The sequence below is a fragment of the Hirundo rustica genome, chromosome 5 (genome assembly GCF_015227805.2).
Source record: "Hirundo rustica isolate bHirRus1 chromosome 5, bHirRus1.pri.v3, whole genome shotgun sequence".
Taxonomy (NCBI): Eukaryota; Metazoa; Chordata; class Aves; order Passeriformes; family Hirundinidae; genus Hirundo; species Hirundo rustica.
The window spans coordinates 5,852,784-5,879,922 of record NC_053454.1 but is presented as its reverse complement, the minus strand read 5'-3'; the positions used below and the strand labels follow the sequence as shown (position 1 = coordinate 5,879,922).

The 27,139-nt window shown below is 35.6% G+C and overlaps 2 protein-coding genes across 2 annotated transcripts; both read left to right on the top strand.

Moving 5' to 3' along the window:
• The first annotated feature begins 9,870 nt into the window (after positions 1-9,870).
• LOC120752815 (spondin-2) lies at positions 9,871-16,985 on the top strand. Its single transcript, XM_040064455.2, has 6 exons — positions 9,871-10,048; positions 10,856-11,081; positions 11,440-11,663; positions 11,933-12,124; positions 13,119-13,293; positions 15,333-16,985. The coding sequence occupies exons 2-6, from the start codon at positions 10,859-10,861 to the stop codon at positions 15,509-15,511; spliced, it is 993 nt and encodes a 330-aa protein (XP_039920389.1). The 5' UTR covers positions 9,871-10,048; positions 10,856-10,858; the 3' UTR covers positions 15,512-16,985.
• A 3,404-nt stretch (positions 16,986-20,389) lies between these two features.
• LOC120753082 (transmembrane emp24 domain-containing protein 11-like) lies at positions 20,390-26,957 on the top strand. The gene is made up of 5 exons (XM_040064991.2): positions 20,390-20,519; positions 21,412-21,512; positions 22,218-22,343; positions 24,437-24,583; positions 25,440-26,957. The coding sequence occupies exons 1-5, from the start codon at positions 20,390-20,392 to the stop codon at positions 25,587-25,589; spliced, it is 654 nt and encodes a 217-aa protein (XP_039920925.1). The 3' UTR covers positions 25,590-26,957.
• Positions 26,958-27,139: the final 182 nt, after the last annotated feature.

Sequence of the window (27,139 nt, the reverse complement as noted above, 5' to 3'; positions counted from 1 at the left end):
TTTAACCCTCTTCTTTCCCTCTTTTGGTATAATTGTTAGTGTCACTGAACATGACTTTAAATCCAAATGCCACTTACTCTGTACAAGCATAACCTAAATCCTGTCTGCATCACCTTTATAGAGCAAATGTGCACCATATTTTACTTGGTTAATATCTGTTGAATTATTCAATCTAGCTGAAGTCTTAATGGATTGGGATAACATATTAATGGCTGGCAATAAGTATAATTCTGAGTACCTGATTTTCTGTATGCAATGGGACTTTATTGATAAATTCAACAAAGAAAGTGTGTAAAGAATTTGGTATTATGAAATGATGGGACCCCTCTGATAACAATCTCAGATTTCTGATGCAACGTGCACATAACATAACATTATCTTTAGAAGCCATTATGCATTTTGCAGTAGATTTTACAAACTGTTGTTATGAGAAATACTTCATTTTATTTTATATTATTTTATTATTGTGGGGAAAAAACAGGCACTGCTGTTATCATTGTTAGCATTAGTAAAAGTAGCACATCATGCTAAGAATCTGGAAAAATCTACTTGCCTGCAGATGCAATGAAATGACTGCTTGTATTTATATCAGTTCTTATAACACTGGGATAATTATTAAAGGAAAAATATCTATATTTTTCGGGGGATAATAAAAGACTTCAAATTAGCGAACATGAAAATAAGGAGATGTGACAGAAAGCAAACATGTTAAACAGAGTTTTGGTAACTATCAAAGTCTAGTTGAAAGAAGTTCCAGAGAAAGGCTTCAGGACTTTGGGAAAAGGCAGGGGATCCACACCTGAAAAAAAGTAAAACCTTTTTCTTTATATCATACTACAGTGTGCTATAAACATATCACACTTGATGAAAGAGGGTGTTGTTGGCAAATTTCTGGCAATATTTAATCAGCGGAGTGGCCAACAAGGCAAACAAGGAATCTGCTCTCCTCAGCATTGGCAGATGATGTAGGGGGAGGACAACAGCCATAGATGCACCCTGGGAGGTTCAGACTTCGGGGGAGGAACACTCCCACACGGAATGTGGCACTGCCCTGGAACTGCCTACCCAGAGAGGTGGTGGAAATTTCCACCCTTGGTGCCTTTCATGAGCTGCAAAGCACTGGCTCAGCCAGGCAAAGGCAGAGCACCCCGCTAGGTGACAGCCCTGCTTTGAAGAAGAGGCTGGACAAGAGATCTCTAGAGGTCCCTACCAACAGGTGTTTCTACAATTCTAGAAAATAAATTGTTTTACATTACTGAATATGTATTGAATTGAATTAAAATATTCACAAAACATTTAGGAATCAATTCACTAATTACAAAGTATTGGGCCTGTTATTTAGATGGGTAAATCAATGCTTTTAGATTTCTGGTTTTGATTCTTCTGACTTTTTCTATTTCAGTGATTCAAGAGACAGTTAAGAATATCAAAACTGTTGTATAGGGTTATTACAGCATATAGAAAAATAAATGTGGGGACTAAGAAAGAAAAGTGTGTAGATGATTACTTCCCCAGTTCTGTGCTTATTTACCTTTAGTTTTAAAGGTAACTGTAACATTTCAATGTATTTTTCCCCTTTTTTCTAAACGCGCATTTTATTCATAAAGATGAAATGTTGTCCAAACAACTCCTAGAACAGTTCCTCAGAATCTATAATCAATAATATATCAGTAAACTGCACTGTCACTTTGAAGGACAGGTTAGGACAAGGAGTGAAGAATATTATCTTTCCTTAATTGAATCTGCAAAGGGAATTCAGGGTGGTTAATTAATATGTGCTCTGGGTAATGACTTTTCTGTTGACAAAAGGAATTACAATATGAGCTTTATATCTTTTAAAAGCATAGTTCAGATTCAGATTACGTTCACATTGACATAATTGTAGAGTGCTTCTACTGATGTTAATTCATATTTATAACAGTGCTTCAGAATTAAAAATCCATTCAAGCATTTCTAGCAATACAGTGTGTCCTAGAATGGTGCTTGACACTGATTTAGTTTTAGAAGCAAAAGAAGTAAATGAGCAGCAAAGCTTCCTGAGATATAAATTGATATCAATTTTTCCCTAATTTGTAGTTAAGGCAGAATACAATGGAGAAAACTTAAATTTGTCATCTTGTTGTAGAGTTCAATTTTTCACTGTAATAATTGATAAATAAAAATCACACTCAGGCACTTATAATTATTAATAATTCAGTGATCTGAAACAGCAGTAAAAATTGCAAGAAATCATATAACCCATCATTTAACCAGATGCTTTCTTCTGTTTTGAAACAGCAAACCCTTTTACTCTTTTTTTTTTTTTTTTTAAATACTGATTCAGAAAATATTTGTTCTTACAGTTTGCATTCCCCTGAGTTTTGTTGAGAACCAAAGGGAGAATAGAACATTTTATTTCATTCAATATTTCTGGGGAAGAGCAAGTTTTTGGTTGCAGACAAGTGATATTGGCCTGTGGTCAGAAACAATATCTTACATTTAACAGTCTTGCTTCTTCTGCTCTATAATACTTGTAAAATTTTTTGTGCTCTTGGGTACGTATGCTCTGAAAGCTACTTCTTTTTCTGCTGTCAGAGTAAGTAGCTCTTTTGAAAGTTTCTTTCTATTCATTGGGGCGTATCTGTAGCCAAGTAAAAAAACCTAAGTAATTCTATATGCAACACAATGTATCTATGATAACTTCCCAGCTCAAAGGGTCTAAATGAGGATGGCTGGCAGCATAACGATAGGAATAATTTTAATTAAGAACATCCATTTGATATAAGTTGGTTTCACAACATCTAAAAAATATTGTAAAAACAGCCGGGTTACTTATTGTGAGGAGGTCACTAAAGACTTGAAGTTTCCCATAATAAACTGTGTTTTGGTTCTCTACAGTAATATTTGTGTTTCAGCTAGAGACCCTCCACAAGCACATCATCACCTCTCTGGAAGCTGCTGTCATACAACCATGTGCATATGAAGGGGTTTTCCCCAGAACCCAAAAGAAACATAACTGTTTTATAACCCCATTTTTGAATGCAAAGATACCACCTATCAGCCAATTAATTCACTCCATATTCTCCATGCTCATTTAACTTAAGTATATTGAGTTTTGGAGAGAGATTTGTTCATTCTAACTCAGGGAATTCTGCACTGAATTCCACTGTTTGGTGTAGATGTATTCCTACCATCAGCCCTACATCCTCCTCCTTTACAAACCTTAGTCTTACAATTGCATTCCCTTTATTAGGAAAGATAAATCTCAGATGTGGAGAGAACCTTTGAAATTATTAGGTGAGAATTTCTTGCCATTAGCTGAAGTATTGAAGTAATATCAGAAACAAATTCTCTTCATAAGATCATAAGATAGTTCAGGTTATAAGGGACTCCAGGAGGTGTCTCATCCAACCTCCTGCTCAAAGCAGGGTCAGTTTTGAGATTGGATCACGCTGCCCAAGGCTTTGTCCTGTCTCATCTTAAAGCCCCCAAGGAGGGCGACTGCCCTTTGGGCCACCTGCTCCACTGCTTGACCGGGTGACGTTACAATGGTGAAAATATTTTTCCTTATATCCAGTTTGAACCTCTCTTGCCTCAATATATCACCATTGTCCCTCAGCCTCCCAATGTCTACCACTGTGAAGCATCCAGGCAGCAACTGATAGAACAAGAGGACACAGACTTAAGCTGTACCAAGGGATATTTAGGTTGGATGTTAGGAAAAAGTTTTTTACTGAAGGAGTGGTAAAGTACTCGAATCATCTGTCTGGGGAGGCGGTGGAGTCACCATCCCTGGATGTTTTTAAAAATAGATTGGATGTGGCACTTGGTGCTGTGGTTTAGTTGAGGTGTTAGGGCTGGGCTGGACTCGATGATCTTAAAGGTCTCTTCCAACCCAGTGATTCTGCACATTCTGTGATTCTGCGATCTTGATGACCTCATTAGAGACACTGGCAGGCTCCTATCAGGTGCCTTGGTCACCTTCCCTTCTCCAGGCTGAACAAAACTTCCTGTGAGCTGACCTCAGCTTATGAATATCTGTCTTGTTTGGAGGTTAAGTAAGGTCAGAAAACTGGACAAAACATTCTAGATGAGGTCTAACAAATTCTGAATGCACACTGCAAGTGCTTGCAGTCTCTGCTATAAGGTCTTATGCCCTTGAATGACGTAACCTACTATATATCGGTTGTCATTAAATTGCAAATTCCTAGCTTTTCTTAGTGTGATTAGACCCTATTCATAACCAAGCTAAGGAATGATGACAGAATTATACATGTAAGCAGAAAAGTTTTACTGATTTTCCAATACAATTTCCGTGGCAGAAGGTAAATAAGTAAATTTCTTTTAATTATGCTGCTGTAATTTTTCCCTGTTCTCCATAGCCTATTTTAAGTTCTCTTCTTAAACTTTCACACAGATAGCTGTATTAAAATAATTAAAATTAAAATAAAAATAAATTTTAAATCTCTATAATAAAAGAGAAAACTATTGATTTTACCTACAAGCAAGGTTTAGAAATAATGGCAATTCCACTAGCAACAAAAGCATGTGAAAATAATGAAGCACAACAAAAAAATCCCAAACTTCTTTATAGCGGAAACAGCGGAACAAGAATCAAAAACTGACAAAATACCATACTGAAATGACCACAGAGATTTCTACACAAGCTGTCTATTCAGTCTTATTGAAGAATGACAGAATGAATTAATACAGTAATTAAAAACTTCTCTTTTTTGGTTTACATTGTGTGTGTGCACGTGTGTGTGCGCAATTCCACAAAAATACCCTGTCTTCTACTCTAATGAAACTGTACTGCAATGCACATTAGATCCCCTTCAGAGCAATTTTTATTTCAGTTATAGGTTCTCCTGCAGATATCCGAAGTAAATTTAAAAGCAGGGATCCCTGCAAGATTGAACATTCAGGTGTGCAAGATTTGCCTTTAGCATTTCCTAAACATTTTGCTTCTTCCAGAGTTCTGTTGAGCCACGCAGGCTATACAGTCCAGGGACCTAAAGCTGCTGGTGTAGGCATGCCACAGGTTAGCACAGTGCTCTGAAAGCTGACCCTCATCCACAGCTCACAATGTCTCATGAACATGTCAAAGAAGCTGGGTTTTTTTTCCTTGATCTGTGGAGTTTTTATGCATAAAAAGCTAGCATGAATTCCTTCTCCCATATCCTGCTGCAAAGGCCTCTGGAAACACGAAGAGGAAGTGGCACCAGCTGGCAGGTGTGCAGTGGGCTGAATGATGATGAAGTTCAGGATAAAGGAGTTCCTGGGTGTGTAATCCCTGTGAGTCTGCTTCATTCCTATCATAAGCATTAGCCAAAACATAGGAAAGAGTCTCCTAATTTGTGATACAGCTGCTGAAATGGCAGAGAGGGTTTAAATGATTTGTTTCCAACTGACTTAACTACTGCCAAGATAACTCCTCTCTACCCTTAAAAGGAGATGACAAGATGCCATGGTTTGTGCCACAGATGAATTGGATAGATAACCTTGGTGGTTAGGGCATCAGGAAGCATTTGTGAGAGCCAAGAATGACCAACTTTACATATTATGCTGAAGGACTTGCAAAACAGGAGAATATGGCTCAGACCTTAAAGAGGAAGACAACTCCTGAGTTCATATGATAAATGATAGACTAGGAAATCAAAACTGCAGGTGAAAGTGACTATTGAGAAAAGTCATACACATCAGGTACTAGAGAGTAAAAAAGAGAAACATAACCTTTGGTCATTGTCATGGGGAACTTTGATTTGGTTAGCTAGGGCTAGGCCACATATTAGGTGTTTCAGTGCTAAGGATGTATTTTAATACAAATAACAGAAGAATGAAGAAGATGGCAGAAAAGGTTTTTGATGCTGATGAGTATGATCTTGGTCAAGAAGACTGGTATTTTTCCTTATCCTTTTCCTTATTTTGGCTTGAATTCTCAGTGAACCCTGAATAGAGATGCCTGGATCTGTTATTTAGATGGCTCCACGGGAGGTAGGATCAATGGAGAGCTTATCAATACAGTTAGTGAAGACCAGAGAACTGCTCATCATTTATTAATTTGGTCAAATATTTGTACAGATTAAAGGGTGAGCTGAACAGTTCTCTGGATGCTATCAGCTAAAATAACTGGACCTCCATTATATACAGTGGCAGTACACATATTTAGATTGCATGTTCGTACTTACTTTAGGTAACTTAATCTGCAATTTTTTTTTTTTTTTCCCAGAAGGTTAATCAAGATTAAAGCTGCCTTCACTACTGTTATACCAACCCATATCAGGAATACTTTACTCTCCTATGTAAACACTTGCTTTTGTAAAAGCTCCCAAACCAACACCACAATTTCTCCACCATAAAACATTCTGCTGCTTGCCACTCTGGTCCTGAGATTTTACAACTGAGAGGGTTTCGACTGAATGCAAACCTTTGGCACTGTTGAGTGTCCATAATTATATGTGTCTCCATGGTAACCACAGGAGAGAAAGTATGGCTGTATAATCCTTCTTAAGTAATACAATGTAATGTTTTTCTTGGTAGACAAAGAGATTCTAGCTAGTCATAAGCATGTCAAGCAGCCTGTGAATATCAAAGTTGCAGAAATACTCCTTATCAGCAGAATGGAAATTGTTTTAGCAAAATTTAAATGTGTGTTGATACCTCAGGAATATAAATACAAAATTTTTGGGGCTTCTGTTTTGACTAAATCTGGGCAAACTAACTTCAGATTAATCATTTTGGTAAATTTTCCTTTCTCCTAATCTTACAGTTTAATAGGAAAGTCATAACTAATCATGGCAATCTGGCTGCTTGCTGGAAAAAGGGCTAAATTATTCCCTGACTAATCAAAATGGAATTGACATTATTTTAATGTGTTTTATCCCTGTGTGATAGCCTGAACTTGTTCATTTAAATGCTATAGCAAAGTGTAAATGATTCCAGAGCCAACATGAATTTGATGATACTGCTTTATTTTGAAGTAGTTTTTCTTTCTTGTTTTCTCATTTCTTTAATTATTTTTGGTTAGAAAAAATACAGGCCATTTTAGACAAAATTATGACTGACATTTAAAAACCAAAAGTATCTGGACACCATCTTTGCTTTATACTTTCCAGCTTTCATCCTCTGAATCTTGGTAAAGACTGCAGGAACTGTAAAACTGTTGTTGTACTGACAAGAAACAGCAGAAGTTGCACACTTCTGCAAGCAAAATTTAACCCAAGGCACACTTTGGCACTGATGCTTAAATAAAACAAGCTTTGTAGGACTAATCCCTCCGGCATTCAGGGTCTGTAGAGGTACACATGTGGATAGAAAATAGTTGTACCAGAAGTGACACAAACTTGAAGAATAAAAGCTATTTTGCTGAAAAAGAGAATGAAAAAATACATTCATAATACAGGCAAATTTGTTTCTAAAGGGAAATTCTTTTTTCCAGTTTTCCATGTGCTCTCAGCAGCTTCCTAAAGGGACATAAAAACTGAAGAAGGAATGCAAGCATAGGTTCTGATCCCACAGCATTTTTTTTTCCTCCTACTGCTGGCTCACAGAAATTTGGCAACTGTGGTTCCCAGCCATGAAAGTAATCCACTGAGTGGAAATCTGCTTTTTTTCTTTCTTTTCCTTCCCATCCACGAGACACACACATTTGGTGTTTTGATGTCCTTCATAATGTCAGAGAATGATTATGCTTAACACAGTTTCTATTTAAAGAAATAAGAGAGTGAGTCTTCAAGACAGGATTTTCTGACAACATTACTCTGCATGCTTTTTCTTTTTCTTTCTCTCTCTCCACTCAGCCTTAGAGGGAGAGGGGTAGTGAGACAAGATAATTAAATAAATTTACAGTAATTTGCTCAATGATTTCATTATGAATTCAACAAAGATAAGAATGAGGCTCTAGGTCCTGAAGAATTCAATCATGAGAAATCTGTCATGGTAAAACCCTCATTGTAAACAGGGAAAGGTCCAGTGCCAAGTTATGCAGCCTGTGTGTATTGTCCAGTTCCTGGGTACATTCATAACACGCAGTCATGGAACCAGAATAATCTAGTCTGGTGATGTGCCTTTTGCCAGCAATTTATCTTTGAAAGGAAAAGGCTATTCTGATAAATTAAATATTTCTGTGCCAGACCCAGAGCTAATTGCTTTGTTCTCATCTAACGTCCTGGCAGTGCCACAGTAGGTTTCAAAATGTGAAGTTCACTGGCTCACTAATTGTAATGACAGACAACAAAAATCTACAGAAGTTTAAGGCTATTCAATTAAAAATATGCAAGCCTTAAGTAGTTTTACCAATATACTTAGCAAAATACTTTTAAATTTGTGGGACCTTTGTGAAGTTCTAGAGGGCTGCATGGGCTGGATGTTATTAAATAAAAATCTCTAAGAAACCTGTGGATCTGGGATTCTGTGCGTAGGAGGGAGTGAGTTGGATGTAATTCAAGTATCATCCTTCAACAAACACTCAAAGAACTTGTATAAAAGTATCCATGAAGGTTCTTTGCTCTTTTTCTCAGTGAAGTCTGGGTCCTGGAAGAGAAATCAATTATGGAAAACAAACCATTAACATAAGATGGAGGAAATAAACCTTGGAAATAAAGGGCATGTCCATGCCTAGGTGCCTTAACCTGCCACAGAGTTCCCACATCTATCCAGATATAGAAGAATTGTGGCTATAGGTGCTGTAGCCACCTATGTTGAAACTTGCAATAGATTCCATTTTGTCAGCAGAATAATTGATGGAAATTCCATCCAGACATCCCAGTTTATTCACCTCCTGGCTTGGAGTGACCGTGGGGTGGGAGGGAAGTTTCCAGTTAAAGTGCCACAAAGCTCAGACCTGTTGTTTGGTGGACAGCAGTGTGTCACTAAAGCTGTGTGGTGTGTGCTTAACTGTGATGCCCTGGGAGCTGTGTCTGGAAAATAACTGGGTTTGTTTGGGTCTTTTCCCATATGCTGCACCACCATTTTAGAGATCTGGGGAAGTACTTAAGTGATATTCCTCACAATTTCTAAAGAAAACTGTATGCAATATTATGTTCATGGTTTGCTGTAAAATTTTGAATTGCTGATTAGCCACAATAGCATTTGTTAACCTTACAGGCTTGCCACCAAGCCTTTTGTTTTCCCTTATTTCAAAGGTGGTGGGGAAAATTAATTAAAGATGAAACATTATTTTTTAATTGGGTCACTCGCTAATGCTTACTTTTTCATAAACATTTTAAATGTTTTTAGTGATGTAGGTATACGTACTGTGCTATAAAGGATGTATGATTTAACTGTTATGAGATTTTTAATAAAAAAAGGGCTTTTTACTCTGAAGACAGCTAAGAAAAATCTCTGAGCTTCCCAAAACTACTCTTTCCAAAACCACAATGTTACAGAACCCTTTCATCATCCAGCATACAGTACTGTACACAGAAAAATATACACTCCACTACTTTAAATTAATTCATATTTGCAGGAGACACAGTCTGTATGAGTATGTGCAATTATGAAATGTAACTTTTTTTTTTCCCTCTTGACATTTTTAGCTGCCTCACCCCTTTTATTTGAACACATACATATGGTGTGTGAGAGTGAGCAAGCTCTCTGTAAATGTTTGGAAGGAGCATCTGTCAGACAATAAAACTTACAAGAAAACATGTTTCTCATTTGAAGAGTATTCACTAGAACTATTTCAGTGTTGGAATCAGTTCATTTGTATAGCTTGGAGGCATTAATAAGAGCAGAGAACTGTAAAGGCACCAGAAAACTCAAACTGTTACTAAGAATCCAAGGTATTTTTAAAAGCATTTTGTCTTTTCAGCATCTCAGCCTTCGGATAAAGAATCTGAACCAGCTGACAGACAGGAAACCTCGGCTAGTCCATCCAGAGAGATTGCAAACAAGAAGATGGCATGATTTTTGCAAACCTGGAAAGTCTAAAGATTGCAATAATTGTTGGACCAAAGGGACCCTCTTCAGGCATAAATAGCAAGACTCCTACTGTCTTCTCTTGCAGACCAACTCAGCTGCCAGCAAAAGCAGGTGCTCTCCCCCTACCAGTGCTCCAGAGGAATATTTAGTGAGTATTCATAACTATTTTTGCAAACTAATATAATTATTCGTGATTTAGTTAAGTTTGTATAGTTTTCTCAAAGGACAAAAGCATTTAAAAATCAGATTTTAGGGCTGTTATTTTAAACAATTGGTAGAATTCAACAGTCTGTGCAATTTCCATGTTAATTCAAAAATAAAATTTGCACAACCTATGATAGAAACTTTAAAAATATAGTGATTTTTAAAAACTGTGTAGCTTAAACAATCTCAATTAGTTACAATGTTTTTAATTCACATTATGACAGCAAAGTAATTAATATAAATATGAAATGTATTTGACTTTAAATGTTATGCTATAAAACAGCCTTTGTAGAACATAAATTTAAAATAAATCATTTCTTTTGGCAAAGTAACCTGCAATTTAATCTTTAGAAGAATAAATATACCACTAATGTTTTCCACAGAAACAGTTGCTACTCTAATTAAATCAAGATGTGACTCTAATCAGATTTCAAAAGAAAATCAAAAACAGATTTTTCTCTGAGTTAGTACTATGGACAAGGATAAGGTATTTTCCTTTTCATTTTCATTAGAAACACTTGTCCCAGGTAAAGTTACAGGTTTGTAGTATATGGCATGGAAATAACAAATCTGAAAGCACTATAGTAATGTTTTCAGAAGCACAACATTTTTTAGTGTTTCAGATACCTGCTTTCTCTTTTGTTATAACTTATGCCACATAACATTTTATTAGGTAATTGTTATTAATTTTTTAGGTTCGGGTGACTTATATGGCTAACATTTTTTTTTTTTCTTTCTTTTTGTGTGGAAGGGAATGGAAAAATTGATGTTGGTCTACTGCTCCTGTAAAGTTCTCTGGACAGTACTTGTAACAATGCTGGGTTATGCCAGCAGCCTGCCTGTGGGGGAGGATGCTCTCTGCACAGCAGAGGAACTTGCTAAGTACAGGATAATCTTCACAGGGAAATGGAGTCAAACTGCTTTCCCTAAGCAGTATCCACTCTATAGGCCCCCAGCACAGTGGTCATCCCTGCTAGGTAAGTGAATTATGCACAATTTTAAGAGCAGATAACCCTCTTGACCTCTGTGGTCTTTTATTCCTTAATAGTTATGTAAGATAAGTAATGAAAAAGGAAAAATATAAAAAGCCAAAGTTATGAAGAATGAATTGCAGATATTGAACTATCCAGAGTGTTTTCCAAAATCTACAACTGTTTTCAATTTACTTCTGTTTTCAATTGGCTGCAGCTGAAAGAAGCAGCGATAAGCCAAATGTTTTAGTGTTCACTCAATTTTATACACTTTTTTTTAAACCTCAGAAATAAAACAGAAAATGAAGAAATAGGGGCATTCTAAATCAGACTTTTATGTCATGCCATGTATTCACTCAAATAGGTGTTACTCATAGTTCTGACTACAGCATGTGGAAAAAAAATGAATATGCCAGCAATGGTGTACGTGATTTTGCTGAAAAGGGTGAAGCATGGGCATTGATGAAAGAAATAGAAGAAGCCGGAGAGAAAATTCAGAGTGTGCATGGAATCTTCTCTGCTCCTGCAATTTCCAGTGGTACAGGACATACCTCTACTGAATTAGAAGCGCATCCAAGACATCCCTTAGTAAGTAAATGTACATATTAATTTAGAAAGTTTATTTTATGTTACCAGCAACCAAAATTAAATATTTGAGTTCCCACTTGTAGGAACCATATAATGAAAAAGAGTTCCTAAAAAGCATGACACATTGCAAGGGAGCACTGTACAGCTTCTATAAAGTAGAAGAGCAAAATTAAATTATTTCAAGAACTTTGAGTGAAAATTACTATAAGCAGGACTGAAGCACTCCAAAGCAAGTGATGCAATCCTGATTGATCATTTTATTTCAATAGGTTTCATTTGTTGTACGAATTGTTCCAAGCCCCGACTGGTTTGTGGGCATTGACAGCCTAAATCTCTGTGAAGGAGGCCACTGGATGGATGAAGTATCAGTAGATCTATTTCCATATGATGCTGGAACTGATAGTGGATTCACATTTTCCTCCCCAAACTTCGCCACTATTCCACAGGACACAGTTACAGAGGTAGGTGCATGGACATAGTTTAGCACTCCATACTGGTATGGTTTGAGTCTTCCCTTTACAAGATAACTATTCTAAAACTGTGAAACTGATTTCAGTATTTGAGGGTGCTGATGCTCTCTATATACAGATTTATAGCTGATGAGTCTATCACTTTATCTTCTGTATCTTTGAAATTTATTTGGTAAATGTAAATGGTTCATGAGAATTTGCCTCTACATTTTCTGGAAGAGCTGATATTTTTTAAGATGATATTTAACAATCCTTAAAAGTGCCAGGAAAATGAAAATACAGAAGTCCTGACATCACCAAATGTGAATCTAACCAGGAAAATTCTTAGTAGTGAATACTGCTGTGAGGAGGAGTTTTCAGCTGAAAGCACTGCTGAAACCTGAAACTTACATTTGAGGGAAAGGACATTTACATTTAAAGGAAAGCAGAGAACTTCACTGTGGTGACACTGCTTTCAATCTCTTGCTCGTTTCATCCTCTCTATGCTTCATACTTTGCTTTTGCCATTTAAGAGTGGTGGCAAACAAAGGATGTCGATTCAAAGGTTTTGAATGCTATAAGTATTCACTTAATCCTTTCTTAAAGGTGATTTTTTCTAGCAACAAATGCTATGCTAAGGAGTAATGAAGAAAGGAAGAGAGAAGCATTTGGGCTCTCATACCCATATGACAGCTCCTATAGCATACCTAATAGTATTGTTTAATACTCATTCTTCTTCTTGTATTCTTCATGAAATAACATCCAGTTCTTTCTGTCAAATCATTTCATACATTACTGTGTTCATAGGATCTCCTACCACAGTCCTGCATCCAGTCAAGTATCGTGCATTAAAAATTCTGGGATGACCAGCATAGTTATATGAACTGAGGTTCATAGAAACTGGTTGTATGCAAATTATTTGCCAAAAAGTATTAGCATTATTTGCAAATATAATTTTACAGTTACCTTCTTAGTTATTTTTAATATTTCCCTTTTTATTTCACAGATCACTTGTTCCTCTCCAAGTCACCCAGCAAACTCATTTTATTATCCCAAACTCAAAATTTTGCCACCAATTGCTCAAGTAACAATGGTAAAACTAAAGAAAAGCCAGCCAGGTCTTTCTGCACCTTTTATTAATCTTCCAGCTAAAAGCAATGAAATAATAGACACTGTCTCAGGTAAGTGATTAGTAGATGTTCTCAATTCTGTTATTTCCACTCACTCAGAAGTATGTGGAAATCTGGCAGATGATGTGGACGAAACAGGTGATCAGGCAGAATATTCTCCTATCTGCACAGGAGTAGTTCCAGACTCACAAATGGGGAAAAAACCAAGCCAGTTGACATAAAAGAGAATTCCAGAAAGAATAAGGGATTGCATATTTCAGCTGTGGTTCAAAGGACTGGGCTATATCCACAGTAAGAGCTACCCAAGCCTTTGTATCAGTGTAGCTCAGTGAATTTTATAAGAAACAAATGACACTCGATCAGAATCAGCATTCCCAAATGCTTTGCAACTTTGAAGTAAATATTCATCCTAAAGGTTTTACACAACAATGAGGCCAAGAACCATTATTGTTGTCTCTTTCTGGGTCAGAGCTTGGCAGTTATGTGCAATAAAAATTATATAATTCAATTGACTTGGATGTATTTTCAATAGAAACATAAATCCTGATAATAAAAATAAAGTTCTCTCTCATTTTCTCAAAAATATTAGCTAATAATCTTGAATAGGTAGGAAGACATGTAAATTACTCAATCAAGTCGATCAAAAGGGTGATTTTCAAATCTTTAAATTAACAAATATATAATTAACACAATATATGTTCCAAGGGAGCAATGCATTCCCAAGAGTTGCCATGTTCCAGGAGCTTCTCCAGAATGACTGGAGATTGCACATCTCTAGCACTGTGATGGTCACCTTACAACCACTAAAATACAGCTCATTTTCTACACAGTTAATGTGGTATTTATAATTTAATAAATACATTTACCAATTTACAGTGGTTTAATGTATTTCTATTAGTAAACCAGACATATCCAAAGTGAGTGTTACACATCTCATTTACAGTTATATGTCTTTCCCATAAGATTGAAAAGGAACATTTGGCCCTGTTCACGATATAAATTTAAAACTGCATTAAAGTATGGCATTTCAAAAATATTTTTTAATCACAAATCCCCAGTTTCTTGCACATAAACCAGTAAATCAGTCTATTTAAAAACTTACTCTGGAATCAAAAGAGCACATTTAATTACCAGAGGTCAAGCGTGTCCCTCATTCCCTCTAGAAACATAGAAATGAGTGATGACAAGAGAAGTGGTGAGTTCACTGTAATACCAGAAATTTATACCAGGTGTCACACGTTTAGTGTGGCATTTAAAGATGGGCTTGTGCACACCTGTTTTACCCACAAATGTTGTAACAGGCAGTTTTGATATAGCTTCCTGTGACAAGCAGTATTTGAATTCAACCTGCTAAGGAATATTCACCTACTTTTTATGATTTTTATTTTAGATAGAAGCATACTTTGTGGATAGTACTTCAGAATGTCTAATTTCTTTTCTTGCACTGAATGAAAACTATAGTGAAAATCCTTTCAGCAGTAGAAAGCTTCTAATGACAGAAAACCCTTATTGGCAAAGGGAAGAGTAGTGTACAAACCAGAAAATAGCAAGATGATTTAATGATAAAAAATGGGACTTTATTTCTGAAGCAAATTGGAACAAAACTAAAGGAATTTGATATTAACAACTCTAGAAACAATAGCTGCCTGCAAAGAAACTTAAACAAACCTAAAGAAACCTAAAGAGAAAAGCTTTAATCCCAGTGTTTTAGTAAGCCATGCGAACAAAAATGACCTATAAAAATTGTCAGTAAACCTTTTTTTGAATTCAATCTTTTCACTACAATCATTTTAAGCATAGTTTTCTTTTAAGGAATTCTGTATTTTTGTTCAAGACATAATATGCTTCAGTTCTGATATACCACCTCAGGCTCTAGACTGCAATAACAATAATACAATGAGTCTAGGAGCTGAAACCAGACTTTTTAAAAAATTTATTTATGAGACAACATACCAATTTGATTAATATCACATGTATTTTTGTGTAAGAAAGGATGCTGTTTGATGATCATTCCTTAATGCTTTTCCAGCTGTGTACCTGACTTAAATACAACTCGATGTAAAGTTACCTCTCTGCTGTGTGTATTGCAGAAACACCCCTGGACTGCGAGGTTTCCCAATGGTCTTCCTGGGGTCTCTGCAGAGGGGTTTGCAGAGAAACGGGGACCAAGATCAGAACTCGTTTTGTACTTCTTCAGCCTGCCAATAACGGAATGCCTTGTCCAAACCTGGATGAAGAAACAGGATGTGAACCAGAAAATTGTATCTGAAATAAAGAAAAGATCATAATTAAGATAATTTAAAAGTAGGACAACTTTAAATCTAAACTACATCAATCAATGTTCTTTGTAATTTGGATAGGCTGCACTATTTTGCTGAAAAGCTGTATTAGAGTGGTTTTGAAAGTTTTTATTTAATATCAAGATATTGGGGGGTTAAATTCCTATGGTTTAGTAGGACAACAGTACTGGATAATTTACAGACCCAAAACCCCCAAATAAATCCTTCCTCCAAATACACTGTAAGTTCTTGGAGTACCCTCTAGTGGCAGAAAATAAGACATTTGGAAAGATTGTCCACATTTTTACTTCACAGTAAAAATCTTTCAATCACAAAATGTAATAACCTCCTTAAATACTGTAATTTGTTTACCTACAGCTATTTATAACTAGAAAATAGTGGGGTTTTTTTCTCTAAATTATGTTTTTATAATTTATTCACATTTTTTTCATCTTTCTAACCTTGCTTAATGTGCATTTCTTCAGAAACTACTTACAAAAGTCAGAGTGACCAGATGTTTGCAGTGTGGTTAAGATAATAACGGAACCGAGTAAACTCGTCTTGAGACTTTTGATTATAGGAAAATGTCTTTTTCTATTTCTTTCTCCAAAGTGAGAAGAATAACTGCCATGAGGACACTCAGCCAACAAAATTACAGATGTGTAAGAAAAAAAAATCAGAAGTGTGGATAGTAGTAGAAAATATCTGAGCTTAATTAAAAGTGCTAGCTGAGATTCAAAATCGGATTGTTGGCGTGTGTCCCTCATGAGACAACTTTAATCTCAAAGTTAATGCTGTTGAACATAACATAAATTATATCATTAACTTTATGTATGCAGTAAATATGTCCATGTTTCTTTATATGTGTTTGCTGCTATTTGTGTATATATTACCTAAAATTAAGGTATGTACAACTCTAACAAAACACATGTCAGAAACTGTTCCTGACTGCAAGTTTCATTGGTTAAATAACTATTATAAAATGAATGTAACATATGGCTTATGAAGAACTGTGGCTACCAACCAGGAAAATAATTTTGGAATAATATTTATTCAATAGAATAAGTTTAAAGTCAGCTCACAAAACTTCTACGGCACACTGCAATTTTACAAATCTACAGCACAGGTATTGAACAGAAGAGTTGAATTGAGGAGGTTCTTTCTGGAATATGCCAAATACAAGATAATTTCTCATGTCCTTAAAGGAGCACACTGTATTCTCCACAGGGCTGAAACATTTAAACATTTCTCTGTATTTTTTTTTTTTTTTCCAGGAGAGATATCTTGCAAAGACACAAATAAATTTGAAACTTTATCAGACTAGATTTCACTGGTCCTGCAAATGCTGATAAATACACAGTTGTTAGAACTAAGTGTAGGAATTTCTGCTCTTCTCTCATTCTTCAGATTCCCACTCTTGTCTGTTGTTCAAAAGTTTCACTTACTCCTGTTGTCATACCTGGTTTTTTTAAGTTCCCCCTATTTCCACTCTATAATGGGAATAGTGTTACTAAACTATTCTGTTTGGTTAGTCGACAGTATTTTTCTTTCTTCTTTATATATTAGTTTTAACCATTCTGTGTTTTCTGTTACTATATGTTTACACATTTATCATCCTATCAGAAAACATAAGCATATATTGCAGTATATGTATTAATATTCTCAGAGGGTAGGAGCTTATTTCAAATTGATGGTCAAGAGACAAACTAAGCTCGATAAAGATTTTGGGCAGATATCAGATGCAATTCTAAATTATGACTCAGGAAAAACAAACTCAAAACCCACAAGGTGCTTCCTGGAGGTTCTCTAAACACTACAGGTTTGCTTCTTCACATGCCCAGAATAAATAAAGACCCAGGCCCAGTAAAAGAATACCTGCATTTGCAATAGCATACATGACCTGAAACTGGGATTTCAGTCCTCCAAGACAATTTGAGTGGAGAAGTCCCAGTGCTTGCTCAAACCCCAGAGACAAAAGTTTTCCAAAGGACACTGAAGGAGAAAGGATGAGATAAGAGCATGGAGTAGAATGAGAGTATGTAAGAGACCAACACACCTCAGAAAACTCCAGTCAGTGATATATAACTTTGCTATTTTAGGGTGTTTACATACATGAATATTCACTGCAGCTTCCTTCAAAAACAGAGTTTTCCTATCCATCCAGTTACCTGGATATGGGGCTTTTTGTAAGCTGTAACTTCAGGAGACCTTGGTAAATATATTCTTTAAGGATGCCCTTGTGGCTGTGTATTGCTTGTCCATAAATATAATTCCAGGTATTCCCTTTGCAAACAACAGGACAAGACTGTGGACACAGTGAATGGAATCTCTAGTGATGGAGCACATTTCTCTTAGTATTTATTTATTAAACTGATTAGTGAGGTACATGATCACTACATGGCTATTGCTAGGACTTTGTAGCTTCAGCAGCCTTGGAATTCCCTTAAAAATTCTGGGATCAGGAAGAAACACAAAGCAGCTCTTCCTTCCGTTTCCCTTGTATCTCATGTTGCAGATCGCTGCCAGCCCAGATGCCGAGATCCTAAATATACGAGATTTAGGGAAGGAAATAGGCAAATTAATTCCTGGGGTAAGCTAATCTCAGAAAGCACTTTGAAAGAAGCTTGAAATGGATTTGTAAAGACAATTATTTCCAATAATATTTTATAGAAAAGATCAGCTTTGATGCCCGGGCAGATATTATTGCAGAATGGAAGATGTAGTTAATGGTAAAGTGTAGCCACAAAAAAGTCCCCACAGAACTAAACTGTGGTCCTACAAAAATAATCAACACCAAATTAAATTCCTGTAATAGAATGTGGGCAAACAAAAGATCTGAGAGTATCTGATGTTATTCAAGGCAAAAAAAGCTTAGTTTCGTTATATTCCCAGGTAATTGAAGTACATTCATGACATTGATCTGTCATGAATGATCCAACATAATAAAGTAACTCAGACTATTCCATGACAATATTTAACACTCTCAAGAAATAAATCTAACACTTGATACAGCAATTCTGATGTCAGCCAGATCTTGTTCAATGGGATTTTTGCACTATGCAGAAGTTGTGTCCACAACAATTTAAAGGAACTCTGAAGGCCTGAGACAAAAGAAAGCTCTCAATGTGCTGCACAACAACACGATTACCTGGAGACTAAATTATTTTTATTTGCTTGAAGTCCAGCAGCCCTACTATGCCAGCATTTGCTAGCCAGAAATACAGAAGGAGTGTGTCTGTTTCAATGGGTCTGGGCAGAGTGAAGGATAAAATAGTGTCACCTTGTATATCTTGTGTTCTACCACTGGAACACAGAATTTTGGAAGTCACAAGTAGTCAACAAAAAGCTAAAAAGATGATTGAACAAGCAGCTCACAACCTGCAGACAAACCTGTACTTACTGCTGGTATGAGTATGGCATGAGAATTTATGCAGGTGCATGACAGTCAACATCTCCTGTGGTAGAGGGGCAAAAGTCCAATGATATAATGGATCTTGTATAATCTAAAATTACTTCTGGTTGATAAGTGCTGAAGTAGTAAAGAAGTCCTAACATCCCCCTTGACATTCCTAAAGATTTAACAGACCTGAGATGCAATTTTTATCCCTCTATCAGTAACCATATGGAGTCAAAGAGCTAACGTGTAAGGAATCAGCTCTCTTTGTCTGACAGCCTCTCAATATGGGGATGCTGATGGGTGGTTCTTGGAGGTGAACCAATACTTGTGCTACAAGATACTTCATGCTGGGAAATGGACCGAACCCAGGATGGTCCTAAGCCTGTGCCAGTGTTTCACAGACATTCATTTATTGAGACAACTTCAAAGATGGCAGGTGCAGTGAAAGGCAACAAGCACGAATCAGTCCTTTTGCAGATGTGAAATAATCCAGTAGGACTTATCATCCCAAAATTTTTATTTAGGTTTCAGATATAGAAGATGAAGGGCTATCCACCCTTCTTCCTTGATACAAGAAAAATATGTGTTCTCATACAATCAGGATAACATAAATTTTATGAGGAAACATGGCTCCTCCCTGCTGGAAAAGGACCATTCAGGCCAACCTTTCAGACAGAGTGATCTCAGTTTATAAGACAAGGAACATTTGAATGATAAATGAGTTTGCCATCCAACATACACATTGGTCTATACTAGTACGAAGAATAAAAATAAGAATCTCAGAGTTTGATTTACACTCTAACTTTCCACAGAGAATGTATCTAAGAAATACTCGGTCCAATATAAAAACCCCCCTTATTTTGAAATGTTGCTATTTTCCCCTGCAAAACCATATTCACTAATGCTACTTGATTATTTAATACATTATTTGATTATTCAAGTTCTTTTGACTTCTTTATAGTTCTTTTATGTAGTGCCTGTGGGTTTTATACTGGTTCCTATATTTGTACAATGACTTAGGATGGAAATCAAAAGTTTACTTGATAAAAGAGAAGTGAAGCTCTGGAATAATCACCAAGAATCAATGGGAAATAATAACTTCATTTAAGTTAAAAATGGAGCGGTTTATGGAAAGTGGTAGCCAATGTAGTTGCGTACAGTAATCTAGGGAACTGATCTCAAATACCTGAGAGGCCCTTTCAGTTTCAGGCTCTTCTAAGCGTATAAAATAAATTTTAATCTAGATGCTGGGAAAGAAAAAAGAATTTAAAAGGTGTCTTTTCCATGTTATCTCATTCTGCAGAACATGCTGTAGTTATTTATAAATGTGTAACCACCAGCTGCCTTTTCTCACAGTTTTTTTTCTCTCTCAAAAATATTCTGATAAGCAGCAAACAAGGAACAACCACAGGACGACAGGCATTTGTATGTAACTATTTATCTTCAAAAGCGTATGGCATAAAAAAAAAACATGAAAAGCAAATTAATAGGATTTCTTATGAACTTTTGGATTTCTTTTTCACTCGCTTTGTATTTTCACATTGGAGAAAGAGAAGAAAAATGCATAATTGAAGACATTCCCAGAGACACCTTGGTAGTTGGTAGGTACCGGTCAATGCTTTATGATGATCTAACCCATACAATAACAATAAAGTTTCACTTTATAGATAACTGGATATGTAACAGCAGTTTCTGTGATTGATGAATCTGGTAAAAAACCAGAAAAGGGCACTCTGAAAATAACTCCTTGCAGCAGGGATTAGGTTTAAAGTCTTCAAACATTGTGTGTATCCGTCACACAAAGAAATGCGGGTTTTCAGAGTGCTTTACTGATTGAACAGAGAAAAAGAATGTTTTTTAATTCTACAACTGCGGAACTGCTGCTTCCATGTGTGCTTCTGCACGTTCTGACTGATGTACTCATTCATAGCAGAATTTCTGTAATGTGGTTTTCCCCGTATGAATGGGAGAGTTACTTTTTTTGATAAATGCTGGTCGGAAAAGAGTCAATTCATGATGCACTAAAGTTTAAGTTCCCCTCTGATATTAGAAGCACAATAAATTAATCTACAAGACTGTAATGTAAGATTTCAAGGGAATAGTAAAAAATAATACAAATCAATCTTTTTTTTTTTTTTTTTTTAAATAATATGATAAGTGTTAAAGACAATCCATAAAATGTAATTTCAGTACAGCACATTCTGCTTTTGGAGGTCTTAGTGTGCCTTCTAGAGGCTAATCTTCCCAGAGCATTAGGAGTAATCAGAAAGGTATTTTTTGTTAATTAAACCTTTTTTGTAGTACTTTAGAACATTTTCTAAAAAACGTGTAGTAAAATTTATTGCATTTCACTCTGTTATGAAGTGCCTCTGAGAAATATTAATCATAAATACATGAAATACATATATCTTTTCATTTTTCCTGAAAAAGAGATGAAGATATTCAACATTAAGCTATGTTTTATTTAACAGATTTATCTATGTCTTTATTCAGGGAATTACAAAGTACAACGTTGGGATATACATAAACATGACTTTCTTGAATCTGCTCCTGGTTTGGGAATGTTTGTGACTGTCACAAGTCCTTCTGGTGAGGTAAAAATGCTTTATGAATATTTCTTTAGGATTTATAACTCAACTTCTGGCACTGGCAGGCAGGATTATCTAAAAATAAAAGACACCTCTGGGGAAGAAGTATATCTACAGTCTACCAGCTAGTTCAGTGTTTTGATGATGAAAGATAAAAGTAAAAAGAAATTCTGATATTTGATAATTATGTGTTTTGACAATTTTTGCATTACTACCAGATTTGGGAAACAGCATCAATAAGAAGGAAAAGTGACAACTGAGAAAAAAAGTTAAATTAAAAATAAAACCCCCAAATTCACTAATGAAGTAAAATGGTACAGAATGTACTTGAGCAGCAGAAAGGAGTGCTGATGATAAACAAAACCCAAAGTCAAGGTCCCCATGAGGCTGCTCATAGCCCTCACGCAGAGCAGCTGCCTGAGCTGCCAGGAGGTCCTCAGCTTTTTCAGCAATGGACAATTTATTTCCCTGCCTAGACAAGGTCCCAGTTTTCGGACTTTGAGTGCTTTAGAGAACACTGGCTTCTGTATATTGCAAGACTCTGTAATATTTTGTTTAGTTTTCTCTAAATCTGTTCTGAAATTTGGAGAAATTTAATGATGTCAGCAGCTTAATTGATTCCTTTTTGCATCCAAATCACAGAGTAGTGTTTTTTGATTTGTTTATTGGTAGTTGTAAATTACAAACCCAACTGATATATCTAAATTGCAGGTACTGTTGTCAAAACTGTATGGGCCACAAGGGACCTTTTCTTTTACATCCTACCTCTCAGGGGAGCATATCATCTGTTTCCAGTCTAATTCCACAAGATTTGCAGTGATTGCAGGAAGTAAATTGGTAGGTATATTTTCTAAATATTCTTTGTTGTAACAGTATAAATAATCTACCAACAGCAGAGATTTCAAACTGGATTAGAAGTTGGTCTAACTTCTAGTGGATAATTTAGCACTTTTTAATGATTAAAGAAAGCAAACAGAATTATGCAGATGAAGCAATAAAAAAACTGTTTTCATATTCAAAAAATTAGCATGCAAGAGGCAAGTCTAAGGATAGAGAGATTTAATGTTTGCATTGTGCTTGAATGTGAAAGACTCTGATCAATGAGAACAACTAATTTGGATCAATAAGACAAATATGTAAGATTGACTAACACAGGCACTTGTCATAAGATATTCTATGTATTCATTAACTTAGAGTGGATTCCTAATAAAATTATAACATTTTAGTTTTTGAAATGATATTCAAATGAAGAATATGTCAGCATTCTTGTTATTGTCTACTACCAGCAAAGTTGGTTTCAATGCAGATTTGGGGGGGAAAAATAAAGCTATCAGAGGTGATATCATGGCTCTACTGATTGCAGAAAAAAAAAAAAAAAATTATATATACTGTTTTGAAATTTTATCTATTTGCTGCTTGCCAAAACCAGGAGAGAATTACTGTATAGAGTAGTTTGGGATTTTTCTCCTCAGCTGATGGCAAAAGAGTTAAATAACCAGATAAATATAAACATCTTCTAAATGTGTTATGGTAGGCTAAATCTCATCCTATCTGCACTTTGGAAACATGTAGATAACACAGAAATAACAGTACTGGTGTAAGATTACTACACTGGAATAACAAGGTGTTCTCACAGGATGATTGATAGAAATTAATGGAAATTTAATCATACACTTTGCAAAAGCAATTACGTCCAATCATTAAAAAAAAATAAAAATTGTGGAGTTTATCAATTAGAGAGAGTAAGGGGGATAAAACTTTGTTGGTCACAGTTAATTATGCACCATGAATGTGATTCTGAGGATGTGCAGGTGATTTTTATCTGGTACAGATAGGGGTGGATTAACATTATTTTTATATGATACATGCACCATGTAGAGTTCTGAACATCTTATATAAAAGAAGCCAAGAGATGCAGGGAAGGACAACATTAATATCACAAATATTAAATAATGTTGTTTGTTTGAGAATGCAGAAATAAAAAAAGGAAAATATTTTTTTATTATATTGGGAGGAATAAAGATCACAAAAGGAAAAACATTCTTTAGTGAAGGTAAATCTCTAACTCTTCTTTGTAAGAACAAGATGGTTATCTGAACTCTTCCAAACAAAAATAAAGAAATTAATGAACCACAGAGTTGTGAGATGGATCTCTACCTATACAGTTAGGTAACTTCAAGACAGCTGAAAGAAGATACACTCTTCATTTGTGGCTGATCTCTGAGCAGGCCTAACTTCTATTATGGTAATATCAATTTCTAGGGGTTTGAAGATTATTTGTTTGGCTAAAATATTTTTATTTTCTCTTAGGTACTAATTGACTTCTAAGAGAAGTTTCTCCTACTAGTTTTAGTAGAATTTTTCACTCATGCCAAAATAAATTGCATAACATTGCAAGTTCCATTCTTTCTTCTTTCTATTGCTTGGCTGGCTTGAGGCACTGTTGCTATAGATCATACAACCGCCTGGAGGATATTAGGAGATATTCCAACTTGGGCAAATAATGTGAAGAAAACAGTTCTGTGAGGGAATCTAGAAGTGTATTTGTAAAAAGCCACCAACAGTACTACTAAAAATAGTAATTTCTGCAACATTATATTTTGCAACATCTGCAAAATATAATGAGCAGTCCTTTTTTTTCTTTATTTTGGGCAAAGACAACATTTTAATGGTGGTTGAATCAATAGTAGCATAAAATAATGCCCTAACATTAATGAAGATTTTAAATTTGTATAACTAATTAAAAATAAAATTAAGAAACCCTTCAAACTTTTCACCTGATTCTAATTTTAGGAGGGATTTTTAAAAGCAATTAAAACTATTTTCCTGCAATGATCTTAAGGGGAAATTATCCATTGTTTCATTTTTAGTCTAAGGAATTTTGAAAAAGCAGAAGACACAATAATGAGAACATCTTTTTCTGTTTGCAGCGTATCCACTTGGACATCAGAGTTGGGGAACATTTTTTGGATGAATCTGCTATTCAAGCCAAGGACAAAGTGAATGAAGTTAATGTCAGACTAGAGCATCTAATTGAGCAAATTCATCACGTAACCAGAGAACAAGATTATGAAAGAGTATGTATGTCCTTTAATGTAAATTTTAAAATATTGTACATACACTTATTGATTTATAAAGTATTATGAGGTTTATTATCCAATTGCAGCGGTATATTTAACTATCTCATAAAAAATCTACAGATATGTAACCAAAATAGTCTCCATTACCCTGCAAAATATTTTTAAGCAGATACAGAAAACCAATTAACCACGGTGGACTCATGCTTGCAGCAACAGGTGTTATTTCATAGCAGCAGGTGTTATTTTAAAGCAGGATTTTCCAAGTAGAGTTTCCTTGGTCAGACTCAGCCACAGCAGCTGAGCAGGTGGCCTTGTGGGTGATGCTGCCAGCTGCTGTTTTCATTCTGCCCTGTATGCACAAACTTTATTGAATGGGGAAGGAAATGACTGAGTGTATATTTATATATCCCCATGAAGACAGACATAAAGCCCTTCTTCAAACAAGTGTACACCCAGTCGCTGTTCCATATGCATGCAGATAGACCGTGTTTTAAATATATCAACTACTTACCCCAAACCAGAAATTTGGCTGCAAAAGAGCTCTTGACAGCAATATGGAGGTGACTGTAAACCTAAACAGGTTAAAATCTGTACTAATGGAACATGTTTAGCACAATACATCTCCTGTGAACAAGGGAAGCTCTGTTCGCCTTCCTGCTTCAGGATGCAGTTGCCTGCTTCTCATTTTGATATGTGAAGCTATCCACCATACAGATAAGTATAAACCTTCACTTTTGTCTGCATGGGAAAACGTTTCTTTTTATCACTACCACAGAAGAGGAATGCATTTCTAGTTACCATGAAACATACAGATGCCAAAAGGTAAAAATTATGGTTTTCCTTTATTCTCTAGGAGCGTGAAGAAAAATTTCGGAAAACAAGTGAAGAAACCAACAGCAATATTTTGTGGTGGGCTATAGTACAAACACTAATCCTCATCTCTGTTGGAATCTGGCAAATCAAATCTCTCAGAGATTTCTTTATATCTAAGAAGCTTGTTTAAGTTCCATAAAGTCAATGCAAAGATTCAAAAATTGCACACCACGTAACTCTGAACATCCAAAGAAACCCTGCACCTGTGAGAAAATTGATGGTATAGAACATTCAACCCTCTTTCATCTTCTGCTCTGATTCTAAATCTGGTTTCTCCAGCTAGGTCACAACCTCTGTCACCCCTTAGGTTTTACTCCTTGAATCCCATCTTTTATAATTTTTTTTTCCCTCTCTACAGATGTAAAGCTAAATATAGAAGGAGTCAGTGACTAAGGCAGCATTTAAGTTCAGCACTTAATGAAGAATGTTTAATTCAGGTTAAATCTAAAATAGAAATCTAAAAGTTTCCTAAGATTTTAAATTACTCTGCTTGCTGAGTAATCTTATTTGGCACTGCCATGACATTTCAGCACTTCAGACCGAGTAGGATTCCGATAGTAAACAGAGAAATAATTACATCCCTTGCAGTGTTTAATTGGGTGAGAGTGTCTTGAACTCAATCTATATATGTGTAACACCTAAGTATAATTGTGAAAGCTTTCTTGTAAAATATTCAGAGTTTGAACTGATCAGTGATCACAGCAATTACCATGGAAGAGAGAGACCCAGAGAAGCAATTTGGAATTATAGTTACTTTTTACTTCCAGAAAAGCCCTAAACATTAGGCTATAGAATTGATAGTGATCAGATGCCTCCCACAGTTGTTTACGTAAATTATAGTCTTTAGAAAGTATGCTAAAATGACCAAAATTATAGGTATCTTGGTAAACAATGCCAATTTTATTTTAATTCATTCCTGCACTAAATGTTTCTGTGTTGGGAATTTTTATAATTTTAATTATTTACCAATTTTAATATGACTGCCTAGAGAAATTACCAGGTTTTGGCTTAATTTTCCATTTCACTTATTGCAGCTTGGTTGCATATATCTTTATGCCCTAATTTTGCTAGTTTATGTACAAATAGCAGTATAACTACAGTAACATACAATGATAAGTCAAAGACTGCAGTTAAAAATCCAGGTAATTAGCTTGACAAAGCAGCAGCAGTAGCAGGAAGGAGTTGGAGGTGATTACATACAAAAACATGGAAGTCGAAGTTTCTAGAGCGCTGTGATAGCAGAATATTGTGGTTTGTTCTCCTACTCATCTTTTCAGACCCTTTCCTAATTTAAAAGGTAATGAAAGGTGAAATAGCTGTAGACCAATTATTGTTCTAAAGGCACTGCTTTCTTTCTGTTTTCTATCTTCCCACCTGTTGTTTTCTTTAGCAAGGAAATGACATTTCCCTTTAAGTCTCCTTACATTTCCAGCATAGGACTGAAAATACAGCTGGTAGTATGTGAGAATCAATAAAATTGATACAAAGTAGAGACAAAAAGCAATGTTCCAGGGACCAAATCAATCCAAATAAAATCTCATAAAGATACTCACTGCATTGTGTCTTATATTTAAAACTTTGGATACTTCAGAGGTGCCACTTGGAATGACCAGTAAGTAAGCATTATTAAATTAACTTTTATAGAGCACTCACCCACAACATGTCATGTAATAACATAAT